Genomic DNA, 15,084 nt, shown 5'->3' on the forward strand with positions numbered 1-15,084 from the left:
GAAGAAGATGAAGGCACAGTGCTATCTATGTGGAAAGAAGGGATATGTATGCAAGGATTGTGAGGAGTCAGCAGCTTTGTGGAAGAAGGAGAAGAAGTAGGATACTGACTCTTCTCATCCTTATCCTTCTTTGACTCCTACTTAGATTCTCTAGCAAAGGCAATGGCCAAGGTGTGGAAGGGATCATATTTTGTTGAGAAGGGGAAGGCCTCGGCAACCCTCCTTTTGCTGCTTTCTAGTGCTGGTGATGTGGTCATCCCTCACGACTCTTCAGCGTCAAAGAGGAAGAGTGAGAGGGTGGTGTGGTGGGAAGCCAAGCCTCATCTATATAGGTGCAAAGGATCTAGAGAGGGACGTCCCTTTCGCATCAATTTGGCAAGTTTGAAATCCTGGAGTTGGGATTGACATCTAGATTCATGATGGGTTGCTACTTGACAGAGAGTGGGATTGGCTCCTAGTTCTTTCGAGCTCACATGAGGGGACACTTTGGTGATGTGGTTGAAGGTGGGGATCCATTGTCACATAGGCTTAGAGGTATTGTTGATAGGATGGTTATGTGTGCCACTACAAGGCATTGTTTGATAGACATTGAGAGTTGCTATGATTGTTCTCTTTTTTTAGGAGCTGGTATAATCAGCATCGACCATCAGGTTCTCTCCAAGGCACCTTGGTGGTGGCTTGCACACCCACTACTTGAGTATCCATGGTCCTATTTGAGCTTATTGTTGTACTACGATGAGTCATTATCATTGTGTATTGTATTGTACCAGATCACCCACACAATTGAGAGAGCATGTTAGCAAATTAGTCACCTCATGAGCGAGTTGGTACATGCATTGTGTTGGGCGCATTATTTGTGTAATTTTTTTATTGCTGCGTGATTTATTGGCCCCTAATTTGGGCTGACTAGACATTGTTGGGCTTGGCAACCTGATTATTTTATTCGTTTATTTTTGGTTGACTTTGTACTGATTATGGCCTATTTATAGGCTGGTTTGTGTCCTTGTGTCAGCTTACTTGCATACCTCTTCCAAGTGGGTTTTGTTGGAGAGAGGAGCCACTGCCAATGTCCACATAGCTAGTGACTCACTGTTGTACGCGACTATCTCATGTTTAATATATGGATTCTGTTTCCCGAGCATATTTGAGTTCTCCTTTTGCAATGTTTTGTTGTTTCTCTCTTTCTTCTCTTTTGTGTTACTACAACAGTCTTCTATGCCTCCATTTCTACATCCACTTCTAACAAGAGGTGGTCTTGATAGCTTCCCTTAGATTGTTTGGTAGTGATAGGAGGCGGCTTCTTCTCTTGGTGCTTACAATATTTTACTTCCCTTTCTTCATTTTAGATGTATTCGCATCATTATCCATATGTGCCTTGATGATGATACTAGTAAAAGCGCAGTTGGGCAACTGAACAATTCCCACGAGGGCATTGCTTACGTGGCACCATTGCACTTTGAATCAAGTTGGATCCACCATATTCACATCACCTGCAGCATATCCCCATATCATTTTCTCTTTGTCTATACTCCTTCACCCTATCCTTGCCTTGCAACACTTTGTTTTACGGAAGATGTTAAAATCTTCTTATTCATTTAAGGCATAAAAGAAAAGAAAACTATAAGACTTGCTAAATTGTGCTTCTTGAAAGAAAATATCCATCTCCTTGAGTTTGTAGTAGGCCTTGTGCAACCCATTGAGGCCCCCTTGGCTTGATGCAAAGTTACTGGAAATGCCTTGAAAATCCATTTTTTTGCCATTTCAATGCTTCTTCTTTTGTCTTTCACATTGCTTTAGTTATTGGAAACTCCCCGAAACACCAATTTTTTGCCATTTTCATTTTTGTTCCTATGTCATTTTTGTTTCCCATAAGTATGGTCGGATGCCTTGGTTCCTTTGGGATGGGACCTTTTAGGTATGAAAGAGGGTGGAGGCATGACTTGCTCACAGTCTTTGGCACAATCTGTTTGGTCGTGATAGGGGTTGTTGTACCACTTAATGTAGAGTTTGCACTAATCCTAGATTCTAGTGCATTAATGTGTGGGCACGTTGTGTGTGCAAGTGTGTGTGTGTGTGTGTGTGTGTGATCCTAGTGCTCTTTGCTTCTTGCTCTTTGGCCCAGACACCACATTGTTGGTCTGTCCCTCTCTCTTAGCAGCATCCTCACTCAATTGCATCTTGCACTTGCTTAGGGTTGCCATCTTGTATCTTTTTCATTGCTTCGTCAACTTCTAAGTTCATGACTTCATCCCTTTTGCTGCCATTCTGACACCTTGTTCTTCCTGATTGCAAAAAATTGTTGAGGGATTTAGAGAGAATCAGGACACAAAAATCTTCTTCATGTTGGGAGCTTGGACCTTCCCTTCGCTTTTAAACAAGGTGAAATTTGTTGACTTAATAGGTCTTGTGTGGTTCTTCTCCATTCTTTTTCCCCCAGTCCAAAACCGATCTATAAAACTGTTGTACAAGCTAGTGATCCCTGCAACCATTCAAGTGATCTAATCTCTTGGTTCATCTTTAGTTTTACTCACAGGCGTTTCTAGTCCTCAGGGCATTTTCATTGATAGAAGGATTTTTCCACGGAAAAATAAGGAATTTATAGTCCTCAAGTCATTTTAACTAACAGAACGATCTTTTTCCACAGAACAGAGAGCATTATTCAGCTGAAAGCTGTTACTGACATTAAATTCTCTGGATCTTACACACAAGTTGAAAAGTAAAGTATCATTATAATTGCATAATGAGGCATTGATAGTCAACAGGCCATGTATACCACCAGAATAAAGTAAACATTCAAGAAATTTTAACTGTCATATAACACATGCATCTGCACTAGCAAGATATTGAATTGCATAGATATGTTGACTAGTGGAGCAGATTGTGTTTTGCAGTGCTGAAACCATGAACAAGATAGTGTGTGTAACAGGAGCCAATGGCTTCATCGCATCCTGGCTTGTGAAGTTATTACTAGAACGTGGTTATCATGTACGTGGAATGGTGAGATGCCCAGGTAAAGTAGCGGCAGTTTGTAAAGCTGTATAGATAATGATAAATAGATAAAAACTGATGTGCAGAAAACTGGTGAGAGTGTCTTTTATTTTTTCTGGATTATCACAGCAATTACAGATTATTTTTATGGACTATTCTAGTTTCCAAAAAGCCCAGTCAGTGAATTATACATGTTATTCCACTTGTGTAATTTTGTGCTCACAAACATAGGTTTCCCCTATCCGTATAATGGGGCTTACAGACCTAAAACAGGTTTGGGAAAGTGTCATGGTCAGAAAAGTGTTGGTGTCTGCATACTTGGTTTCTTTCTTTATTTTTCCTATCCTCAACATGGTTTGGTCATTTTAGTCCGTTGTGATGTGACCAAACACTTTTTAGTCCACCACATTTTAGTCCACACTACATGCATTTTATATGTAGGCCCTACTTTGCTTCTTTCTTTCTTGTCTTTTGGCCTAGACATCACGTGGTGGGTTTGTTCCCTCTCATAGCAGCACCCTTACTATAGCTACACTTAGCATGTGCAGGGGATTCCTTGTATCGGCCTCATTCATCATCAGTCTGAGTTCTTCATTGCTGTCATCTTTGCTCTTGAGCATTCTTGTCTTCTGTTCATGTTTCTCTTCTCCCACTGCCATTTTGACATCAAGACATGCTGCAGTCACCTATGGTTATCTAGAGTCATCTGCAACCTGCACATTGTTGCACCAGCCCTTGGAAATCATCACCATAGCCTTTGGCCATCACCACCAACCTGCATGGCACTAGACTGCTGTGGTTTTTGCTATAGCTGTGAAACCAGACTTTGACAATTAAAGGGCAGTAGAATTTAAGGTGGTTGTACAAACTCAGCACTTAAAACCAGATCAGAAGCACAATACAAGTGCGCTAGATTGCTTCAGCACAATTGCTCAATTTGTGCAAAAATCAACAACAGAGTGGCCCAAAATCTTTGTGCCCCTTACAGTATTTCTCTAATTGTGATTCCAGAATAGGCAAACATATTAGATAACTTGGAAACCTTCGAGACCAGCAACCACTCAGTCCAGATCACTGTGGACAGTGTGAGCATACCAAAACAAATTGACAGTTGGAAAATGAAACGCACTAACTGTCAGAGCTCCAATGTCTCCATTAGGCTCTGATGGATCTCACAATCAGGAGATGAGTAGCATGAATTGCATGGAATGCTGACTAGCTTCTTAGTAGTTTCTGAGAGTTTGAAGAGGTCTTTCTACTACAGTTTGAAGCATCCGGGATGTCTTGCGTTGTGTCAAATTTGAAGCTCTTCACTGCTTCTACTGGGCTGAGTATCTTGAGATTGATCATGGACGTAACCTTTTAACATTTGAAAGTTGAGAAAGTAAGTGTTTAACCTTTGGGAAAAAAAAGGTAAAACTGCATTTGAGCTTTTAAAAATTGTATTTGTGGTTTTAATTCCAGTATTAAAAGACATGCTCCACTAGCTGTAGTCATGCTACAGATTTATTGGGCATATCCACTGGAGAGATTTGCATAAAAATTGTCCATGCTCTTCGTAAGACATAGGAGAGGATACAGGGTGGTTCATAAAGTTTGAGGAGGAGAGATGCTTTTCTCAGGACCTAGGATTCTCACTGTTTCACTATTAGCTACATGTGAATGTGGCACTATAGACCTCCTGATTGGTTGTTTATCCACGCCTTGTAATAGACTCTCCCCTAGAACCTGTTTTCAATCCTCTAGTATCCATGGCATAAGGGCATAGTTCAGAAAAAGTGAATGACCTTGCTTGGCATGTAGCCTGGTTGATTTGTGTGGGTCTGCTAGTGTCTTGGAAAAATGAGTGACTACCGAATCCTGCATAAGCTATGTGAGCCACTAGGGGATGACAATGGGCTGATCCTATTGTGACGGAGACCTAGGGGCCGCTGGAACATGTAAAGCACCTGTCTAGGAAAGGGAACCGCCCTCCTCCTCCTCCTCCTCCTGTGCCTCCCCCATCCTTGTTTGAATCCAAACCTCTTCCTTCTTTGAGTATTCCTACTCCTTCCCTATCCCCTCAGGTTTCTTCAGGGGGTGTTGAGCTGCTAGAAGGGGCGGTTTCTTTCTTTGATGAGGGAGAACCATCTTGGCCTCTTAGCCTTTTTATTGTTTTGTTTCAGTCAATTTCTTTGATGAGGGAGAACCATATTTGCCTCTTAGCCAGTGCCAGTGCCTATAAGCTAGTGACTCATTGTTGTATGCATCATTCTCATGTTTGGTATATGGATTCCATTTCCCAAGCATCCTTCTTAGTTCTCTTCTTTGCAATGTTCTTTCATGTTTTTCTCTTTTGTACTTGTGTTTAAGCAATTTATTATAGTATTTGTTTATGCTTTTACAGCATCTGTTTATGCTTCCATTGCTACATCCACTTCTGACATGGTATCAGATTTCAAGTTCTTCATTTTGCGTGCTGATTTCTGCTGATTAAAGATCTGCGAATTCCATCTATTAATCAGGCAATTGTCTGCTGTTGCAAATTGAGCTGTTTTCAGCCTTTTAGATCTGCATTTCCTGCAGTTAGTGCATTGCCAGCCAATGTTTTACCCTTCTTCACCTGGGTTTTCAGTCTGCTGCCCTAGGCCGCCCTTGACCTGCTGATGACTGCTGTTTTCTACTCAGCATAATTGCATTTTCAGCATCTACTGTTTGCACATTGCTTGGCGATCTCTTCTGGCTAATTTTTTGTAGATTTTTTTTGGTTTTAGCATTGAGACTTTTGTGATTTGAAAGGTGAGAATGATCGAAGTTTGCTTGGAAGAGCTATGGCGGGAGAGCAAGAGCAAGAAAGAGAGAGAGATTAAATGGGATTTCCAACAGTCACAATGTGTGACCGGGCCTTCCTTTCTTCAAACTGTCACTAAAAGAATAAAGAATAAAGTGCAGGTGACGGGCGCCCGTCACCTGCACTGTGCAACGGTGGATACTGTCAGTGTAGTAATACATGGGCGGCTAGGTAAAGGCACCTTTATCCCAACAACCTGCCACTTAAAGGCGAATCTGCCCCAGTGAGGAGTGAAAAGAAAAAGAAAAGACAGTACAATGTACACATGTACAACAGGATGAGGAAAAACGTCATCTCATCCAACACCCATCAATTTCATGAGGAAGACAAAGTGTTTAGTAGTGAGGCTTTTCGTGAGTAGATTGGCAGGATTTTCGTCAGTGGAGGTCTTGACAAGGTCAACTTGTCCTCCACGACCTCACATATGAAGTTATACCTCACCTCAATGTGTTTCGTCTTTGCATGAAAGACCGGATTCTTGGCTAGCTGAATAGCACTCATATAATCCAAATGTAGCGTAGGTATAGAATCAATCCCAAGATCATGAATCAAACGGCCCAACCATATGGCCTCCTTGCAATCCTCAGTGGCTGCAACATACTCGGCCTCAATGGTAGAGAACGGTACACTTTTGAACCCTGGACATCCAAGAGACAACACCTCCAGTATAGGTGAATACATAGCCAGAAGTGGACTTCCTACTATTTGCATGTCCTGCATAATTGGAGTTTGTGTACCCCATAACTCTTGTATCCTGGCTGCCATAGCAAATACACATATCTGCTGTGCCTTTCAGGTATCTTGATGGGACCTAAAGTGGGCCGGCACTGGCTATAGCACTAGCTGGACCTCATGCTCATGACACACAAACACCCTCACGGCCTCGCGGACCGGGAGTGCCAATCCAATGCTAAAGGACAAACTACCCTAAAGCTTAATCTATTGCGTTTATAGTTTATAGTTCAACATTTCCTTTAAACTCCTCAAAGGGAGAACCCTTACACATTGGCAATGCCATGATCACACACATATGGAGGCAACCTCACAGTAGAAACACCGCGGTCCCACTGCAGCTCTCCTACATCGCAGGGATTGGCCCCTTGATGCACTGCTAAATATATAACACAAACGAACACAAACTCCTCTCTTTTACATTTCTCGAATCCAGGAGATATATCATGTGTCCTTACTTAACAGTCCCTTAGGAAACCGCCTCTTTATCCTACGGCAAGGGATAACCTTATACTCTCAATCGTGGGTCAAAGTCCTAAGAAAACAATTGCTATGCAGTCCAAGAGATTTTCCTTTAATACCATGAACCATGCATAGTACACAATGTGAATGGTTTAGTGCACAAACAAAAGAAAATCAGCATTGTGTATCGTGCGAAACCAATCTTTTTATGATTTCCATGCTAACGTTTATGTAATGAAACGAGGAGAGATACCGAGCCTTACGCTCATGCTGCCTTTTCCTTTATTTTAAAATAACGTCCTATAGCCATGATGCAACACATAAATCAGATTTAAGATTGTACTTTGACGCTTAAACTCCCCTCTCACCCTATCGTTTAATGTTTTGCATTCGTTGATAGGTGAAAGAGTCATTTTATGTGTATTTTTTTATAGAGAAAGCGATAAACACGGACAGAAACATAGAAACGAGGGTAAACCGAGGCCAACCTCGTGCTCTATCTTCATTATACATTGCACAAACACTTATGTAATTTTTTGAAATTTTCATTTTATCGTTTCCTAATTTTCTCCCATTTAAAATCCAATTTTAATCATTTTTTGGTATTTTCCTCTATTTTCTTCAATAAAAAATGACTAAAAATTAAGATTAATTGTGGGCTGTGGCCCTTAGGTTCCTTGACAGCAAAATTTCAGGTTTTATTGATGTTATGTCTCATATTTCCCCTTTATTTTGCAAAAAACTCCATTTTTACCCCTTAAACGCGTGTTTTACGGGTTTTATACCCTTAATTTCAGCCATAACACTTATGATTTTCTGATTTTCTGAGCATAGACTGATCAAACTCATAGCAAACAACATTATGATGCATAATCAGTTCATGGGAACAATATTTCATCAACCAAATAACATAAAAATTCTTTTTTTCTTCATAAAAATTGAATTACCGCTTAGGCTTTGCATCTCGGGATCTCGGTTTTGGTACGGGACTGCGTGTCAGCCCTCATTCAATGTCCAGTATCTTCAAAATCAGCAATCTTCATGTCTTCATTGATCCGGAAGCAATCCAGTCTCATCCGGACAAGCTTTCCTTCACCATTCTTCATTTTCCTCTTGCATACAAAAACAACCCCTTAAGAGAGAGAGAGGGAGGAGAGAGAAAGATTAGAATTGGCTCTCTTCATTCCCACAGCCATTTCATGGGCGAAGACAGGTGATAAGACCGGCAAGAAAGAAGAAGATCGGGGCCATGATCAGTTGGATGGGTTGTTTGTAACCTGCCATCTTCCCCATCATGAGAGAGAGCGCAAATTTAGGCGTGAAGATGATGGCACCTTCTTCCTTCATTCTCTCTCCACGTTTTTTGCTTCATAAGGTGCATAAAATTTTAGAGGGGGGGTCCAAACTCAAAAGGCATACCCAATTTTGGCCTCCCAAGTGTCCACCTTTTCATATCTTGACCATTTTGTGGCCATTTCTCCGTCCGGGCTCCGATTCAAGCTCTGAAAAATCCTGGGCGTCCGGCTTGACATCCCGCATTTGCTGGCAACTCCTGACAACCCGCACGGCAGAGTGAAAAATTATTAAAAATCCACAAGTATCGCTCGGGCGCCTTTTAAAAGTCGTCTTTCACTTGGTGCTTAAAATCGTCCTAGCTGGAGCCGCTGCCTTCGATGTTAAATATTTTTTCTTTAAATTTCAAATTTTTTGGCAAATTTTAGGCACTTCTTGGGCTTGAAACTCTGCTCTCATTGGCGACCACGAGATAGGGCGACTCAGCCCGTCGAATCCCACAACAAATCTGCACAAAACAACCAAAGGAAGCATCAAGCTAATACAAAATAGATACATACTAAACACAGCATAATGCTCACTCTACCCCCTGACAAAACCAAGGCATGACATCCACAAGGAGTAGGCCTAGCATAATCTGATAAAAGGTCCGAAGCTAGTCACTAACCAACTGTTCCAATACGGCCAAACTAAAAAAAACTATCAAAGAGGTCGCCCTAAGTGGTGGTTTGAACTACCTACCTAACTAAGGACAACACAACCAGGAGCTCCTACTAGGCGAGGACTCCTATAGCCTGATCAAGAAGTATTTTCTTTTAGCACATTTCTTCTTCCAGGGTTTTATTTTATTGACATACTCGGGCATGTAAAAAGGAGAGAGCTGAGCGTAGTGACCCAAGGAGAACAGAGCATCGGCCTCAGGTCCTGTCTCAATACCCAAGAACCTACCAAGCCCTCGCAAGGCGACACTTAAATCCTTTTCTGACGCTCACTTTTATTTTCACTCCAATCTTCATTACTTTCTTCTTTTCCAGCAAGACGCCACCCCCTAGGAAGACAAGGCATCGGCCCTGGGTCTGACTCGTTCCTAGGAACCTACCAGGCCTTCGCAAGGCGATTATCAACTGCTTATAAATTTTCATTTCATTTCTTTTATAGGGGTTAGAACCCCTTTTTACACACCTTTGTATATATTGATTGTCTTTAAGATATTCAGGGTTTTGTTTCTCTCTATCAGCATCATTTTTCTTCTGGCAGGCTTCTCTAACTGCCTCACAACTAACAAGAACTCCTAGAATGGCTGCCTAGCAGGCTAGCAGAACAGGGTCACTAGTACCACCTTCTAAGACAGGTCTTTTGATGCTTGATAATGTCTTCACAGGAGGTAACAATTACTCAGACCTCCCTCAAACAGACCTAATTTAAACCTGGGACTTCATGCCTTGGATGCCGGTCCCCAACAAGAAAAGACAAATCCCCTACAAGTACACAGACACATATAGCATAAAAACACGGTACTCCAAAAGGAGAGATATCACCTGGATAGGGCCATGAGAAGCTTCTGCGCAACAAAGGCTCCTTTCAAGCTCGTCTTCAAATCTGTCTAGCACAGAACTAAAACAAAAAACCATTAACCGCACCTATATTAAATAAACAACTGGCCCTCTTGGCCTAATGAAATAAAGCATTTCTCTACAAAAACTGATTGGCCCTCTTGGGCTGACGAAATCTGGACGTAATATCCAAAGCAGCTAGCCTTCCTAGCTTAAAACTGGATAGGTCATTTTAGTCCACGTAATGCTGATGTCCTTGGCATACACATCACACCCTATCAGACTACCCGGGGTGCCAAGGATAGCATATCATAGGTCATCTAGCCCCATGCTACTCATGCAAGTTAGCTAAAAGCTTGATCTTGTATTTTTTGATCTTAGGTTTTTTTTTTTTTTTTTTTTTTTTTTGTAGAGCTACAAGTCCAAGCCTTTCCACTAATAACTCATCAATAAGGCCGATCCCTTCTTGGGCACTATGAGCTGAATGAACGGCCTCAGTGGAGTGGGCTCACATGTCCTACATTTATTGTAATCCGAATAAACTGGTCGTTCAAGTGGCTGAGTGGCTCCTTTGGCAGAAATAATCATAGCTTTGTACTCATTCGAACCTCCCTTATTTGGGTTTTCACATAAATCAGTGCTGCGACCCAAACTAGGTAGAGCTTCAAGCCTAGGCACATCACATGGATGTATCCCAAGGCAGTGTATATTGCCAGATGTATATCCAGTCTTATCCTCTTGGGGGTTCGACAAAATATATCCAGATGGGATCCTTGGCCTTGTATCCGACACTCCTGCCATACTTTTGGAGATTTTGGGTCTCCAAGCCCATCTCACATTTCCCTTAATATTCTTGCATTCCCTCAATTTGCTGCACTGGTCTAACGAACTCAATGCAAACTTATCCCTATGGCCAAATGGCCTCACATCCTTATGACCTTTATGAAGCATAGGTGGACTTTTAGCATTTTTCATCCTCTTTACAAAAGGTATCTCTACTTGTTTATGTCCATACTACAAATTTTTTTCCATAAGAACCATGCTTTCACTGAAGGGAACAACATCCACTTGGAAGTATGATTCCAACACCAAAGGTCTCTCAAGAGCCTTACTAGCAGCAAAATTAGAACCACACACAGAATGCTTATCAACACTCATAGGCCCATTGGTTCCATCCATGTTGCCATCACAACTACCTCTCGTGGAAGTGTTGCAAGACCTAATGGGACTTACATGGCTTGGAACCTTTCCACTGAGAGGCATGTCATTACTACTCATAGGATGGCCATTTTCTGCTTTGAGATTTTGGCCACCAAGGTTCCCCTCATAGGCTGCCTTGGTATCACCAAGTGAGCTGTCTTCTTGCAGAAATGGTTGGAAGCTAGGATGCACTTGTACTGAGCGGGGAAAACTCCAAAAGTTTTCCCAACATCTCTGAATATGACCCTCATAATCAATGGCATGCATTTTTGCTTCCCTTAACGACTTAGGATTCTGCAATCCCACTTGGATTTGCGTATTAATCTCTAAGCCATTCAGAAAGAGCTCACATAGCACATCATTTAGTAATGCACTAGCTCTTCTTGGCCAAAGCCTAAGAGTACTATCAAAGGCTCTAGCATACTCTTTAACAGAAAGATAAGACTCCTGTCTAAACTGCATAAGCTGCCCTAAGACCTGAATCATAAGGAGCTGCTTTTCATACTCATCTAGAAATCTATCACAAGACTCCTCAAATGATTTGATCGACCCTCTTGGGAGGCTCCAATACCATTTTCTTGCCTCTCCCTTCAGGGTACTTGGGAATACGAGCATCCGATGTATATCGTCAAACCCACTTGCAATGCAAGTTAGGTCATATTCTCTTAAATGAATCATCGGATCCTCATTTGGCAACCCATAAAACATTGGGAGATCCCTATAAAGAGGAGGACATTTAGTCCTTCCTTTTGGGATCAACACCGGGTCATTAAAATCTTCATATTCATCATGATCTGGGTTCAGCCTCTTAGGATCTTTAACCTCTTCCATCCCCACCCTTTCCGGTGTAGAGGGGTTAATATCCTCAGTGACATCCCTTTCTGCTAACTCACTGAGTGGTCTAGGGAGCCCTATAAGTTTCAACATGTCATTTTGATCCCCTCTTAGAGAATCTTCCATACCTTTCCCTTTAAACGGAAAGTCCATAACGGGTTTATATAAGAGCTTTTGGTCCTTATCTAAAGTAGATTTATCATTACCACTTCTTAAAACTTGGGAACCGTGCCTTTTAAGCAACGGTTTTCCCTTGATAGCTAGGGCTTTTAACATCCTTGTGATGCCTACTATGTCATCATGGTGGCCCATTACACGGGATGTCTTAACCACAAGCATATTCCATCGTATATCAGCACTTGCCCATGGCATTATGGATTTAGCATGATGACTTGTTGATGCCATAACTACCCTAGTTTCCAACATGCTTGTTTCATGCCCTCTAGGTTGATAGATGGTTAAATATGATTTCTCTTGGGTAGAGACCACACCAAGGCGAACCTCGGCCCATGCCATCGTATTAGAGGATGGGGTAACCACTAATGGGCTACTCTTTTCATCACATAAATTATCTTCTGCTGAGGACTCATGCTCTACATAAGTAACTAAGTCCATTAGTAAGTTTTGTATGGGGAAAGCCAAGTTTTTCCATCCTTGAACAAACCCCATTTTATGGGTAATTTAGGGTCCCTTGAAACCCTAGATTCGAAAACCGCCACTTATAGGCAGCTCCCGGCAGATGCACCATATCTCATGATACCCTTCATGGCATCCCAATGTTTCTTGCCAGGTGTAGCCATATAGCGTGCCACAATACCAATTGCAAAGGCAATATCTGGTCGAGTGGCTATCATGGCATATATCGAACTATCCACAGCTGATGTATAAGGGATCTTGGCCATCTAGGCCCTCTGCTCATCTGTCTGCGGACAATCGGCGTGTGAAACCTTCACATAAGAAGGTAATGGATAGCCAATAGGCTTCACATTCTGCATGAGGAAACACTCAAGGACTTTATGAATGTACTCCTTCTGTGAGAGGTAGAGTAGTCCCTAATGCCTATCGCACTTAATGCGCATACCAAGAATGTGAGAGGCTTGTCTCAAATCCTTAATCTCAAAGCTCTTCTTTAGCTGAGATTTAAGAGCATCCAGCTCATCACCCTGCTATCAGCATATCATCCACATAAAGTACCAAAACAAGCAATGAGCCATCACGGGCTCTCTTCGTGTAAAGACACGGATCCATAGAACTCCTGCTGTAGCCCTGTGATTGCATAAAAGCATCAAACTTATAATACCACTCCCTAGGTGCCTGCTTCAAGCCATAAAGACTTTTCTTCAACTTGCACACTAGGTGTTCCCTGCCAGGTTCTACAAAGCCCTTGGGCTGCTCCATGTAAATCTCATAATGCAAATCCCCATGTAATAATGCAGTCTTGACATCCATCTGATACATGTCCAAGTCAAGCTGCACGACTAAGACCAAAACCAAGTGTAGGGTGGTTATCTTGACCACAGGAGAAAAAACTTCATCAAAGTGAACTCCATGCTTCTAGGGGTTTCTAGGGGTTGGGGTTTCTAGGGGTACTTTTCAACTTGTACACTCATTTGCATGGCAAAGTCTTATTGCCGTTAGGCAATGCAACCAAATCCCAAGTCATATTCTTATGCAGGGAGTCTATCTCAAACTGCATAGCCCTCTCCCAGGAGTGATTCTCACCTCTACGCATAGCGTCATTATAAGTGAAAGGCTCTCCTGCATTTGTAACCAAGTCATAATGTATCGAGGGCTTAAATCGATTAGGTGGATGTCTAGTTCTAGTAGACCGTCTCACTGCAGGCTCTGCTGCATGTCTAGCATCCTGTCCAACACCCTGGCCATGTATACCAGTTGCTTCTGCTGCTGCAGGCTGTCCAATTGGCTGTACAGGAGCATGTGGCTCCTCTTGGAATATAACCTTGCATATCTCTACCACCTTCTCAGGTTGTCTATGCATCTTGTTTTCATTGAAGTCTACATCATAGTTGCGGATGACTTTCCGTGCTTACAGATTCTAGAGGCGGTAACCCATCTCGCTTGCATCTCTATAGCCAAGAAAAATGCATTTAACACTCTTAGGACCCAACTTAGTCCGCTTGTCCTTGGGCACATGGCAGAATGCCTCATATCCAAAGACACGTAGATGCGCATAAGACGGAGGTTTCTCTGTCCATACCTCCTCTGCAACCTTGAAATCCAAACCACTAGAAGGTGATCTATTTATGACATGCACAGCTATACTGACTGCCTCAACCCAAAAGCTGTGGTAGGCTTGCATGGCTAAGCATATTGCGTACACGCTCCTAGATGGTTCTATTCATCCACTCAGCCAAACCATTTTGGGGTGGGGTATAGGGGGCGGTTAGCTGACGCTTAATATCCCTCTCATCACATAGTTGCTTAAAGACACGTGACACATATTCTCCCCCATTGTTAGTCCTAAGGCATTTTAGCCTATGCCCAGTTTGGTTCTTAACCAATGCAAGCCATTTCTGAAACATAGCCAAGACATCTGACTTAAGCTTAATGGGGTAAGCCTTGACTTTATGCGAAAAATCGTCAATAAACATCACAAAATATTTTGCACCACCCATAGACTGACAGGGCATGGGCCCACAGACATCCGAATGTACCAATGCCAAGGCCTCACTCATGCATGTTCTACCAGGCTTCTTATGCGTATTTCCAGTCTATCTACCATAAAGACAATACTTACATGAATCAAAACATGAATAGTCAAGGGGCGGTAAGTACTGCAAAAACCATAAAGCATTTTCATTTCCTTCAAAGACATGGCCCAAATGGGCATGCCAAAGAGATACATGTGGGATGGAGCTGGCTGACAAAACATGGTCATTAGAGGATCCATCAACTACAAAAGGATACAATTTTCCAGCCTTGGCACCTCTAGCAAGCACAAGTTTGCCACGGGTGATCTTGTAGGTAGAATCTCCAAAAGAAACATGAAATCTAGCATCATCAAGCTGCCCTGTGCAGACATAAGACTGCGTGTAAGCGTAGGTACATGACGTACATCCTGTAACAGAAAAGTGCTGCCAGTAGAGAGCTGCAACCGTATATCCCCAATGTCAATAATAGCAAGTGACTTGTCATCACCCAAGTGAACTGAACTAGAGACAGTGCGGTAGG

At 42.3% G+C, this 15,084-nt stretch overlaps 1 protein-coding gene across 1 annotated transcript in view; it reads left to right on the forward strand.

The window, feature by feature from the left end:
- The window catches only part of LOC148010259 (cinnamoyl-CoA reductase 1-like), a 124,843-nt gene that overhangs the window by 25,133 nt on the left and 84,626 nt on the right, over positions 1–15,084 (forward strand). The window contains exon 2 of the mRNA XM_087673378.1: positions 2,927–2,997. Within this exon, the coding sequence (XP_087529504.1) occupies positions 2,995–2,997 (3 nt within the window). The 5' untranslated portion in view covers positions 2,927–2,994. The remainder of the gene's footprint in view (positions 1–2,926; positions 2,998–15,084) is intronic.

The sequence above is a fragment of the Lygodium microphyllum genome, chromosome 30, assembly GCF_053477565.2.
Source record: "Lygodium microphyllum isolate KBCC chromosome 30, Lygodium_microphyllum_v1.1.10, whole genome shotgun sequence".
Taxonomy (NCBI): Eukaryota; Viridiplantae; Streptophyta; class Polypodiopsida; order Schizaeales; family Lygodiaceae; genus Lygodium; species Lygodium microphyllum.